Consider the following 13,182-nt stretch of genomic DNA (forward strand, 5'->3'; position numbering starts at 1 on the left):
ATACGAACGAGTGGGGTGAGCAGGTTGCTGAAGAATATAGCACATACACGCACTGCACACACTCCACAAACTCCACACACGCATACATACACACACATGCACACATACACATGTGCAGTTGTGCGCCCTCCACCGACGCACCCATGTGTGCCTGTGATCTGTTCACTTTTCGATCGACCGTCGCAACCGTGGCGTCCCAGATATTCGCCAGTACATTGTGGAACACGTCCTGCAGTTTTGCGCGCGTGCGCATGTTTGAGTCATGAGAAGCAGGCAAGACGCCAGCGATGGCGAGAGAGCTTGCTGCTGGTGCACCACCACAAATATCCATCACTGCAGAACCACAACATCAGTCACTGCTGCCCCTGCCTCCCTCGCATGACACCTCGTAGAGGTTCGCGCTGAGTGTCTGCAGCGTCGCGTCTAAATAGTCCAGCAGCGGCTCCATGGAAATGCGAACCTGACATTGTGCGCGCGCGCGTGTGTGTGTGTGTGTGTGTGTGTGTGTGTGTGTGTGTGTGTGTGTGTGTGTGTGTGTGTGTGTGTGTGTGTGTGTGTGTGTGTGTGTGTGTGTGTGTGTGGAGACAGGTGTGGGCAAGGAGAGTTGTGTATGAACGTGAAGGTGGGATCAGGTGGTGTTTGGTGTTGGGCACCCGCATACAGCACAAGCCGCGACGAAGCGAGCCCATCACAACTCAGCACACACCTTCACCCATACACATGCATACACACACGCACGCCCGCACGCACAAGTAAACAAGCGCGCGCAACGCGCACACCTGCGCATCTGAGAGGAGGGCTGCCTGCTCTGCGGCTGTTGGCGCGCGTGTGCGTTCGACGTCTTCGGATGGGCGGTTCTGGTGCCGCTTCCACGTCGCGCGCTTGCTCCGACGCGCCATTCGCTGCATCTTGTTCTTCACCCGCTGCATGTACGTGTATTTGTGTGAATTTGTGTGTGTGGTTGTGGTTGTGTTTGTGGTTGTGTTTGTGGTTGTGGTTGTGGTTGTGTTTGTGTTTGTGTTTGTGTTTGTGTAGTGTAGTGTAGTGTAGCGTGTGTGTGTGTGTGTGCACGCTCACATCATTTGTGTGCACACAAATGTGTGTGCTTGTGGGTGTTTGATGGGCACTACACATGAGCAAGCACAACCCACCAAGCACGCGCCCATACACATACTACCCATACACAAACACACCAACCTCAAGCTTTCGCTCATCGAGGCCCTCGACCTGCTGCACCTCAAACTTGGTTGTCGCCTGGCGCTTTGCGTGCTTCACCTTGAACATCTGTACACGTGAACACACACCGCATCAGACTGAGCACATGCGCGATCAAAACAAGTGCTCCCTTTCACACATGTACACTCACAAGCTCTCACTCTTACGCTCATATCTCACTGTCACTCTCACTCTCACTCTGACTCTCACTCTCACTTGCACCCTCACCCTCACCCTCGCTACGACACACACACACACACACACACACACACACACACACACACACACACACACACACACACACACACACACACACACACACGAGGCACCTTGCTGAGGATGGGTTGTGTACGTCTGAAGCCTGCCATGAAGTTGAGGTATTGCTCAATCACGGGGAAGATGGAATTGGTCAGCATGCCCAACATCGGCGAAAATGTCCTGTGCCAAGCAGGCGCAATAACACGCTGCATCAGAAAACACAGATACACACAATCACACACACAATCACACACACATAATCACACACACACATAATCACACACACATAATCACACACACACACACACAATCACACAAACACACAAGCATGTTTGCTCATTCGCTCACGCCCAACACACGACCCCTCTCCACCATCCTTTCCCCTTTCCCCATCCACCCTTACCCCGCGAGTGACTCAAGTGCCAGCTGGTAGACCTGCTTCACCATCTTCAACGGATCTCCAGCCGTGGCCGCCAGCTGCGAACCGCTGCTGCTTCCGCTGTCGCCGCGCGGGCGTGAGTGACTCCCTCGCTTGACTGCGGCTGTGCTGCTGCTGCTGCTGCTGTTTGTGGCAACACCGCCAACATTTTTCGAATCAGCACCAACACCATCATCATCATAGCCGCGACCAACACCACGTCCAGCGTGTGACTGTCGCCTCTTTGCAACACTTCCACCCTCCTCTCCAAACCCGAAGTTGGCATCATCATCATCATCATCATCATCATAGTCGTCGTGATCACCACCAGCGTCGCGATGGTGGCGGTGGCTGTGTGAGTGATGGTTGTCATCGCTACCACCACCGCCCTCACCGTAGTAGTCATCGTCATCGTCAGGCAGCACGTCCTCAATGCGTGCGTAATGGCTCGCCTCAATGTCATACTCATCGTCATGTGCGTGCGACGCAGACTCGTCGAGGCTGATGTTGCTCAGGTCCTCATACAGTGGCTCTGCGCGTACACTGGCGTTTAGATCCTCTTCGCGCAACTGCGCATCGGTGATGCTGAGAATGTGCCGTCGTGTCAGCTCCTGCAGCTCCACAATGCAGGTCCTTGAACTGTGTGTGTGTGTGTGTGTGGTGTGTGTGTGTGTGTGTGTGGTGTGTGTGTGTGTGTGTGTGTGTGGTGGTGGGTGGGTGTGGGTGTGTGGGTGTGTGGGTGTGGGTGGGTGTGGGTGTGGGTGTGGGTGTGGGTGTGGGTGTGGGTGGGCGTGGAGGCGAGTGTACGTAAGAAAATGGGTGAGTGTATGTGTTCTTAGAATAGTTTGTGCACAGCTAATACATGTATGAGAGGGCGTGTGTTTGTGTGAGAAACGAGTCGAGTTCACAAAGCACTGCCCACTCCTCCACAAAGCGCAAACACACACACACACACACACGCGCGCGCGCGCGCGCGTTCCAAATACCTGTGCGAGGTTGTTGATTGCCACACACAGCTGCGCCGAGACATGCAGATGTTCGGTTGAGGCATCACCGCCAACAAGTCCAACACCTCCGCCGCCGCCGCCACCACCGCTCCCACGACTCCCACCGAGGTCACCACCGCGCCCGCCAATAAACCCTTTGCTCCTGGCCTGTGCCGCAGTGTCGCCAAACTTGCGTCGCATGTGCACACAGTATGTCGATACCGTGGTGACCACCGCCTCTGCAAACACGCGGAAGAGCGTGGTGCCTGTCTGCACGTCAGCCCAGCGCAGCTCGGCCAGCTCAAACAGCGTCTGCGTCAGGATAGTCATGAGGTCGAGCACAGAGGTGGAGTGCATGGTGGTGTCGTTGATGGGGGCGAACGCGTCAACCTCCATGGCGCGCGAGACAAACCCCGGCACGCGGTCGGCCACATCCAGCAGCCACGACTTGATCGGCTCCACAAAAAGGCGGTGGCGGTCGGCGTATGGGACCGGCTGTCCCGGCCGCAAGGCAGCAAGGTCCACGTACTTCTCCTTGAGCACGCGCACGCGACGAAACGCGTCCAGGATGGTGACGGGCACGGGCGGCTGGTTGCCGCCAACCATTGCAGGCAGCTCGCGGCGAAGGTGCGTGTCGTGCAGCAGGCACAGGCCCTCCACGTTGAGCTGCATGCACTCGAGATCAAAGTGGCGCCGGAAGTGCTGTGCGTAGAAAACAAGATCGTACTTGATTTCGTCCTCCAGCATATCAGCCATGGTGACCAGACGGCTGGCAGCGGACACGCGCGGAATCGCCTCCACGGTGGCGGAGATGAGACGGAAGATCTTTTCTTTGCAGATGTAAACGCAGCGGCGCGCGCGGTCCTGCGGAGACTCTTCTCCAGGACGGAGGGCAGCCAGCATGGCCTGGCAGGTTGCAAACGCGTTTAGAAAGTGGTCAAGGAGCGGGGGCACAACGCGCGAGTGCGCCGCAAACTGGAACTTGTACTGGATAAACTCCGTGTGCAGGAACAGCAAGAGGGACTCCAGGCTGCTGGCCAACTCATCCTGGCACCCCTCCGGCATGTCGAAGCAGTGCAGGCCCTCGATAGAGCGATCGCCACGCGCGTGGAAGTGCACTTTGAAGATGTAGGTGAGCCAGGCCACCAGCAGGGAATAGTCTGTGAGCGGCGCGATGCCCACAGCGTCGTCGCCCTCCATGATGGCCAGGCTGATGTGATGCTGGATGAGAAGCTTCACGTCAAAAGCATCGCACGTGGGCAGGTTTGCCACCGCCTCGAGCACGTGGCACGCCGCGTCGCTGCACGCACGTGGCATCACTGGCTCGACTTCCTCATTCTGCGCAGCAGTGGCGATGTTGTAGGTGGATGATGGTCGTGGTGATGGTGGTCGTGGTGATGGTGGTGATGGTGATGGTCGTGGTGGTCGTGATGGTCGTGGTCGTGGTGATGGTAGTGGGAAGAGTGTGTGGCTGTGAGCGTGTGGGCACGTTGAGCGTGGATGTGCGTAAACACTCAAGAAAGCACAAGAAACAAAACGGCATGGGCGTGGGCCGCAGAAGGGTACCAAGGCGCTTCAACGATGTACAAGGATGCACAAGCAAGGATGCACACCTTGACACGACCCCGCACGCAGATAGGTGCGCAAGCGCACACAAAAGCATTCACGCACACAAAGCGTGCACGTACACACACACACACGCACGCACACACACGCACACACACACATCAACACATACACATACACACATCAACACACACACGCATCAACCCCACGAATGTTGGAACGTACGTCCATCATGGATGCCTCGTAGGTCATGATAGTGTAGACGGCCTCATAAAGGACCTGCGATGGGAGGGTAAGGTGGGGTGGGGGTGCTGGCCAGTAACCCTCGCGTGCCTTCATGGCGGCGTCGTGGGCAGCCAGCTCTTCGTACTTTGTGCGCTCCTTTGCCTGTGCCCTGGACATCTCATCGCGCGAGGCCCTATCGACGCTGATGGCCAGGGATCCCTTGACATTTGAGCGAGGACTGCGCTTCTGTAGCGGCAGTGGCGTGCTGGCGCTTGCGGAGACCATGCCCTGGAGCTCGGAGGGCTTGAGGTGGACTTGCCCCAGGAAGCGCAGGGTCATGTTGCGCTTTCGCCAAAAGGGGCTGGAGCGGTCTCTGTCTGCTTCACGAGCGGTGTTCTGCTGCGGGCGCAGCTGGGCGCGGGCCGTTGTGGTTGAGGCGGCGCTTGCCCACAGCGAGATTTTGAGTCCCGAGGTGATGCGTGTGCCATGCAGCGGGAAGCTGGCAATCTCGTTGAACGTTGGGTTGCGTGCCGCCGGCACGCCGCTCGTTGTCCGTTGTCTGCCTTGGAACTCCAGCGTGCAGAAGATGCGCCAGGCGTTTGCTTGCTTGGTCCATTTGTCTGCGAGCCCGTGCGCCTGGATGACGGTGACGACGAGCAGCTGGTCCCTTGGGGTTTGCGGCAGCTGGCGCTGTACGAGGACTGACTTGTACACCGTCTTGACGTAGCGCTGGGCGTCATCCTGGCCCCCAAACTGTGTCACGGATCGGCTCGTGGTTTGCTGCACGCTCTTCAGCACCGTCTTTGCCACTTCCTCCGGCGCCAGCCGCGGTCGTTCTTCCCCATCCAATGGTTGTTCCTCCTCCTGCTGTTGCTGCTGCTGTTGCTGCTGCTGTTGCTGTTGCTGCTGCTGTTGCTGCTGCTGCTCTTTGTCACCCAATGGGTCCATGGCTCCTTGCGTGTGTGTGTGTGTGGTGTGTGTTGTCCTCTTTGTTTCGTCGTCTTCCGCCTCCTCCACAATCGACTTTTACCCACCAACAAAACAAACTCTCTGGCAAAATTGAGATTGCCAACATCAAATCACGACAGCGCTGCCTTGTTTGTTCGCTGCTTCAAGGCACACAGTGGGTTGCTTGTGGGCAAAGTTTTGCTTGCGCTTGGACTGGACGCGTGCTCGCGTTCGTGCAGTGGCATGCAAGGAAAGTGGTTTACAAGCAGGTAGGCAAGACTCGATGGGTTGCCCCACCCGGAGGAGAACTACAACAGCAAGGAGGACGAGGACGAGGACGAGGACGAGCGATAAACAGGAAAACAAGCAATCATGAAAGCAAACAAAGCGGACACAGAAGCACTCAGAAGCACTCGGGTCGAATCGATTGGGGGGTGGAGGACTGACCGAGCGAGCTCGCGCTTTGTTGGTGCTGCCAAGGGGCTTGCGCCCAAAACGACGCGAGCAAGTGCAAAGGTCAACATGGGGAAATGTAAGACGACGACCACAGGTGAATCACAGTGAAGGTGTGAAGCAAACACTCGAAATTCAGAACAAACAGATCTGAAAGAAGCAAACACAAAAACACACACGACCACAACCCAAACCAAAGGCCTCGAAATGCACAATCAATGCGAGCGGCAAACAAAACAAGCAGCAGCAAGGCGCTGAAGCCCAAGCTGAAACGCAACAGAACGAGAGAACGGGAAGATGTGGCAGGCATTTGAATTTGTGAACTGTGTGAAAAGAACGAAATGACATGAACGAAGCGGGCAACCCCCGCCTGAGTGGAGAAAGTGGAGAAAGTGAACAAGTGCAGAGAATGGAGGACTTGAAACAACGTCAAACACCAAACACAAGACACAAAAGCACGGATGGGCTGAAAAGCGCGTACAACTAACTGCACTTCACCGCGATCAAAACAGCCCACCCGTCACACCTAACAACGAAATGCACACCGGTGCATGCAGGCAAACCAATCAAACCACACACACACACACACACACACGCACACACACACACACACACGCACACACACACACACGCACACACACACACATACACACACATACACACACACACCAGCGTCTGGGACAGAAGAGGGGGAAGATGGGACTGGGGAGAGGAGTAGCAATCGTGCCCTAGCTGACTAGCGTACTACGTGGATGTCAATGTGGAAAGTCGAGATCTGAGTCAGACATCTACTTGCCGAGAAGTATTTGGTGCTGAGGTTGAGGTTGGGGGGGGGGGACGAACGGAGTGAAGCGCAGCAACACAAGCATGACAGCTTCCTGAGAGAGCTTATGCCCTCGTATCAGGTCCATGCTCGCCACTCCCGTCGCTGCTGCCGCTACTGTCACTACTGCTACCACTGCTACTGCTGCCGCTGCCCGCATCACCATCGCCACCACTGTCGCTACTACTGCCACTGCTACTGCTGCCGCTGCTGCTGTCGTCACTTCCGTCAGGGTGCGAGCGACGTCCCGCGGTCGTGTTGCTTTTCCGGGCATCCTTGACAGAGGCGCTGGCACCGTCTGACGTCGAGCGGGCCTGTGCTGCCAGTCCAGTCGGTTGGCCTTGGTCGTGGTTGTTGAGCTTTGTCATCGAAGCACCTGAGACAGCCTCGCTCTTGGGTTCTGCGCCTTGGGTTTCGGTGTGGCCGTCCATGTCCGCACGTGTCGAGGCAGCAGTGGTGGCGGTATCCTTTGCACCGTTCGCGGTGCCGTTCACTGTGGCGCTGGCCTGCTGGCCGCCGTCCTGGGACGCCGTGGCAGCCTGCCCTTGCTGCACCTGCTGTGGCTGCTGTTGCAGCTGGGATTGCAAGTGCTGCTGCATCTGCTGCATCTGCTGCAGTTGCTGGCCTTGCTGGCCTTGCTGGGCGTAGCTGGTGGGGAACGACAGGCTCATGCCGGGGGACATGAAGCCCATGGCCGCCCATGCTGCTTGCTCCTCCGGCGTCGTGAAGCCAACAATCTCCGGGCGCTTGCGGCAGTAAGCACGCTCATGTTTGCGGCGGTTGCTGCTGTTGTTGAAGGCGTAATCGCAGTACCTGCAGCGATACGGCTTGGCGCCTGGTAACGTGTCGTCGTTCGTGATGAAAAGAGGCAAATGAGGCATTGTTGGTTGTCTGTGAGTGAGCAGTTTATGGGACAATATGCGTGTGTGCATTTGTGTGCGCGTGTGCGTATATCTGTGTGTTGTGTTGTGTGTTGTGTTGTGTTGTGTGTCTGTGTGTGTGTCTGCGTGTGTGTGTGTGTGTGTTGTGCGTGCGTGTGTGTGTGTGTGTGTCTGCGTGTGTGTGTGTGTGAGAAGCAAGCGGTGGCGTGGAGGACGCCCAGCGTCAAGAGTTGTGTGTGTGTGTGTGTGTGTGTGTGTGTGTGTGTGTGTGTGTCGTGTGTGTGTGTGTGTGTGTGTGTGCGTGTGTGTGTGTGTGTGTGTGTCGTGTGTGTGTGTGTGTGTGTGTGTGTGTGTGTGTGTGTGTGTGTGCGTGGGCGTGGGCGCATGTGTGTGTGTGTGTATTCGTACACACGCGGTGATGCAGGTCTCGCTCTCTTCGTCTCTGGTGTAATGCGCACAGAGGATGCAGGCACAGTGCACAGGTGTAAGGCTGCAGTACGCAGGTGGTTGCATGCACGCAAACGCCAAAGGCCGTACCGGTATGAATGCGGCGGTGGCGACTCAAGTTGCTGCTGCTGGCAAAGCACTTGCCGCACAGCTTGCACTGGTGTTTTCCCGTCTGCTTGGCCGAAAAGGAACTGGAACGAATGGCTGCCAGTGGTGCTGCCTCGCTCGAAGGCACCTGCAGTGGGTCCAGAACACGGCCAATGGTGCAGCCACGGCATTTGAACAACAATCAATGAGTGCCAACAACCAACCGTGTCAGTACCGAGTCAAGGTTTACACCCAATAAGCGCTTCTGCTTGCATGCATGCACGCAAGCGAAACGACAACTGAATGCAGCCATCACGTGAAACAAAGCCAAGACAAAGGCCTGTCTTCCCTCCAACATCCCAAGGCCCACCACATGCATGAACTGACGGACCGCTGTTCCTGGAGTGGCCACTGTTGCCAGAGTCATTGGGGAGGCTGCGTGAGGACCAGATGTTAGAGCCATGGTAGTCATCGTCCCTGGAAGTGCCATTGACCATGAAGGTTGCTGTGCAGCTGACATTGCGTGGGGAGCTGAGGCCAGCCAAACATACGTGCGGGTGGCGTAGGGCAGACGGATATAGAAGCCACGGATGACACGCAAACGATAGTATGTGCGGGTGAGATTGTGCGTGTGTGAGCGAGTGTGTGAGCGAGGAGGAAACGCGATTGTGATGCAGGGACAACCCCACAGGCCAATGCACTACATGCATGCAATCAAGTCCACGATGACCCACAGGTTTCCACGCTTTCCCGTTTGCACGCCAATGCTTGAGCTTCACGTACATTGTGGATGATAGTACTGCAGTGGAGCACCAGCTTGCATGGGGAACATGAGCTGCGGTGGCATTTGCAGATGTCCAAATGAAGCCGGGGCGAAGGATGCCATTTGCATCATTGGATATGAAGCCGGTTGAAGCGCCATGGCGTGCTCCTGATGTGCGATGGGTCTGGGTGGGCCTTGCTGCATCTGTGGTTGTTGCTGCTGCTGTTGTGGCTGTTGTTGTTGTGCTTGCAGCTGCTGTAATGCAGGAAAGGGCATGTAGGAGGGTGCGAGTGCCTGTTGTGCCTGCTGCCCTCCTGTCGCGCTCGCCAGTTGCGGCTGCTGGCCGGCAAGCGTTGGTGGCATACCCGCAAAGGGTGCTCCCATTGGTGGCTGCGCAAACGCACCAGATGGCTGCTGCTGTTGTGGTTGTTGCTGTTGTGGTTGTTGCTGTTGTGGTTGTTGCTGCTGTGGTTGTTGTTGCGCTTGTTGTTGTTGGGGCTGCTGCTGAGCAAACGCAAGCGCGGCTCCCATCGCCTGCTGCTGCTGCTGCTGCTGTTGTTGTTGTGGACCAGCCATCATGTGTTGTGGAAACATCTACAAACCAATTGAGAAGCCACAGCATCGTTACAACCAGTGGATAATAATGCATGTGTGCATGGTTGTACATGTAACGTATTGTGCACTGTGGTGTGTGTGTGTGTGGGTGTGGGTGTGTTGTATGCATGTGTGGATTGTATGTTTGTGTGGATTGTGGATTGGGGTGCATGTGTGGAAAGATGTGTGACTTTGTGTGTGCCTGGCTTTGTGAGTCTGGCGTTGTGTGTGGCTTCGGTGGCCTTGTGCACGTGCATGGCCTTGTATGCCTTGAAGGTGACGCCAACATGCACCAAGAGAGGATGCAAGGGGCCAAGGATACGATGGAAGGCCAAAGAGCACCTACCCTGCTTTGGAGTTGGAGAGCGGGGGAAAAGCTTGGGGGCATGGTCGCTGTGGGTGCTTGTTGCCCCTGGGAGGTGGGCAGGTGAGGTCGAGGGTGGTAGACCATGTTGTGCTGTTGCTGTGGAGGCTGGTGTTGCACCATGTGTGGTTGTTGCTGCTGCTGCTGTTGCTGCTGAAAGTAAGGGTACGGAGGCGTGATGAAGGCCTGCGCGGGGTTGGTTGCCTGCGCCTGCATGGCTGCCATCATGGCTGCACTTGGCGTCGACGTTTGAAGCGGGACGGAAGCAGGGGCTTGTGAGGAACCAGAAGCGGCTGCGTGCTGCGCTGACGCCGAGTCCATGGGCGATGGCTGCTTCGTACCATGGCTCTGACGATCCATCGCTGTCAGTCATGGTTTGTTGTGTTGTGTGTGTGATTGTGTTTGTTTGTTTGTTTGTTTGTTTGTTTGTTTGTGTGTGTGTGTGTGTGTGTGTGTGTGGGTTTGTTCGTGTGTGTGTGTGTGTAGTGTGTATGTGTGTGTGTGTGTGTTTGGGTTTGTGTGTGTGTTTGTTTGTGTGGCATAAGCATGTGTGGAAGATTACATCTAGGGATGCATGCAGGCACGACGCATGCAGGCACGGCTTTGACGACAAGAAGAAGTAATGCACGGGTGTCGTGTGCATAGCGCTTGCATGGTTTCACTTGCTTGCAAGCAAAGCGCTTACACCCCACAAGATCCAGGAAGCATCATCAACACTACAGCTGTCCGCACTGACCGATCTCGCCCATTGGGTTGTAGAGGGGGTGAGCGATAGCGGTCGTGGTGGTGGTCTTCAGGAATCGAGGCTGAAGAGAAACAGGGGAGGGTGTGTGTTCGTGTGTGTGCGTGACAGTCAATTCAGGGGATGAGAGCCAAGAGTCGATTGCCACGTTGTGAAAGCAGTGCTTTTCCAAAAGCCAACACCGATCGCACACACACAAACACACGCATGCAGGGCAGGGATAGTGCTACGTGTGCTATGGGAGCACCTGCAGTTTTAGCAGAGCCGACCGCAGGAAAGCACCTAAACAAACCCACCAGGCGAACGCTGACGATTTGGGAGATGTGGATTGTGAAGAAGAGGGGGTAGGGCAGGAAGATTTGATGAAGCTAAAGGGTAAACTGAGTCTGTCGCGGCGTGGTGTTGGTGTGGAAGGGCAGTGGCCTTCCTTCCTTCCTTCGCTTTCCTTGTTGCTTCCCTTCCTTGTTTTTGCTGTTTGGTGAGAGTTAACAACCACAACTGCAACCGCAGCCAACCAAGCGGTCGAGGAACGACGATGAAGGAAGCAAAGCACGGGCACAAAGGGCAAGAAGTGCGTGCAGGCGTGTGGGATGGCGAACGTTGACGTGTGTGTGAAGGAATGACGCTGTCGAAAAACAGAGGAAAGTGTGTGCGAACGAGCGATGCAGCAATAGTGCGTGATGAACGGCAGAGGAGTTTGTGTGGAGAAGAGTTGGGGCTTGACCAGCTTTTGTGCCACCGCAATGACGCTTTCTTGGAAATGACGTGAGTGCCTCCCCACCACAGCATGCATGCAGGCAATTATCGTCACTTTGTCCCAGTTCGAGGCCTCGTTGGTGTGCATTTTTGAACGGGACATTCGGGGCAATCACACATCATTGCATGCAAGCCCAAGAGCATCGAATCAAATGAAAAATTAATGCAGGATAATGATGAAGGTGTTGTGAGTGTGTGTTGTGGGTGTGTTTGTGTGTTGTGAGTGTGTGTTTGTGTGTTGTGAGTGTGTGGTATGAGTGTGTGTTTGTGTTGTGTGTGTTGTGAGTGTGTTGTGAGTGTGTTGTGAGTGTGTGTTGTGAGTGTGTGTTGTGAGTGTGTGTGTGTTTGTGTGTTGTGAGTGTGTGTTTGTGTGTTGTGAGTGTTGGGTATGTGTTTGGGTGTGTGCGTCATCATGAGTGTCATGCGGGTGAAGTGGTGTGATACAAGCATGAATGGTTGGGGTGTGACTAGCGCTTGAGTTGCTCAGTTGCGCAGTTGCTGGTGCCTTCTAGCTACTAGGCGTATCCTTGTTGAGCTGGGTCTGCTTCAACGGAAAGCTTGCGACGACAACGACAACAGCAACGACAACGGCGAAGATGACACGCGGGGAGTCGTGCCGGACGACAATGCCTGTTGCCGTTGCTGCTGTCGTTATTGCTGCTGCTGCTGCTGCTGCTGCTGCTGTTGTTGTTGTTGTTGTTGTTGTTGTTGTTGTTGTTGTTGTTGTTGTTGTTGTTGTTGTTGTTGTTGTTGTTGTTGTTGTTGTTGTTGTTGTTGTTGTTGAGAACTGTTGGTGGTGCTGCCGCTGCTTCCACTGGTACCCGCCGTCGTCGTCGTTGTTGTCCTCCCATCTGCCACGCCTGCGGGTTTCGTTGTGACTGCCGCTGTTGCTGTTGATGGTGTCGTTGTTGTTGTTGTTGTTGTTGGTGTTGTGGTTGTTGTGGTTGTTGTTGGTGTTGTTCCTGCTGTCGTTGCTACTGTTGATGGTGCTGTTGTTGTTGCGGCTGCTGCTGGCTGTGCATGGGATGAAGGCTGGTCCTCATTCCCTGCCCCCTTCTTGGTGGACCGTGCAGAAGGCACAGGTACCACGTCTGGCCGCTGCCCCCGACCGCCCGTTGCGACCTGCGCTAGCCTGCTGGACGTCGCGGACGCGTGCTCGTCACGGACTAACCGGCGCATTTCCACCGCAGAAGCAGCCATTGTTGTTGTTGCTGGTGCTGTTTTTGTTGCTGGTGCTGTTTTTGTTGGCGTCGCTGGGACTGGTTCAGCTGGCGCTGCGGCTGTCGCCGGGTTGGTTGAGGGGATTGGGGAGCTGGGTCGTTGTTTACAGTACAGGCGCTCGTGCTTGCGGCGGTTGCTGCTGTTGTTGAACGCCGTTCCACAGTACTGGCACGAATACGGCTTGTCGCCTGACCACGTGGGGTCGTTGTGAGAATGTAGGTGTGGGTGGGGAAGGGGGACGGTGCAAAAAGTTGAGCAAAGAAGATGATTGACGTGTTGAAGAAGACTGTGACAGGTGGCCAAACAAACTACAAACGTGACTGCACACAGCTCACAGCAAGCACACATCGACACGACAACACACAGCACACACACACACACACACACACACACACACACACACACACACACACACACACACACCACCACACACAC

The 13,182-nt window shown here is 55.7% G+C and overlaps 2 protein-coding genes across 2 annotated transcripts in view; both read right to left on the reverse strand.

Annotated features, from left to right (window-relative positions):
* Positions 1-5,719, reverse strand: part of PTSG_01450 (uncharacterized protein) — a gene marked incomplete at its 3' end in the record, with an annotated part of 8,441 nt that extends 2,722 nt beyond the window's left edge. The window contains exons 1-9 of the mRNA XM_004997368.1: positions 4,669-5,719; positions 2,878-4,215; positions 2,165-2,448; positions 1,877-1,960; positions 1,545-1,653; positions 1,198-1,284; positions 780-923; positions 386-460; positions 142-229 (exon numbers count right to left, since the gene is read on the reverse strand). Of these exons, the coding sequence (XP_004997425.1) occupies positions 142-229; positions 386-460; positions 780-923; positions 1,198-1,284; positions 1,545-1,653; positions 1,877-1,960; positions 2,165-2,448; positions 2,878-4,215; positions 4,669-5,616 (3,157 nt within the window). The 5' untranslated portion in view covers positions 5,617-5,719. The remainder of the gene's footprint in view (positions 1-141; positions 230-385; positions 461-779; positions 924-1,197; positions 1,285-1,544; positions 1,654-1,876; positions 1,961-2,164; positions 2,449-2,877; positions 4,216-4,668) is intronic.
* A 1,238-nt stretch (positions 5,720-6,957) lies between these two features.
* On the reverse strand, positions 6,958-10,388 carry PTSG_01451 (uncharacterized protein; the record flags this gene model as incomplete). Its single annotated transcript, XM_004997369.1, has 5 exons — positions 6,958-7,705; positions 8,311-8,455; positions 8,699-8,838; positions 9,108-9,664; positions 10,011-10,388. The coding sequence occupies 5 exons, from the start codon at positions 10,386-10,388 to the stop codon at positions 6,958-6,960; spliced, it is 1,968 nt and encodes a 655-aa protein (XP_004997426.1).
* Between the last annotated feature and the right edge of the window lie 2,794 nt (positions 10,389-13,182).

The sequence above is a fragment of the Salpingoeca rosetta genome (genome assembly GCF_000188695.1).
Source record: "Salpingoeca rosetta unplaced genomic scaffold supercont1.4, whole genome shotgun sequence".
Taxonomy (NCBI): domain Eukaryota; class Choanoflagellata; order Craspedida; family Salpingoecidae; genus Salpingoeca; species Salpingoeca rosetta.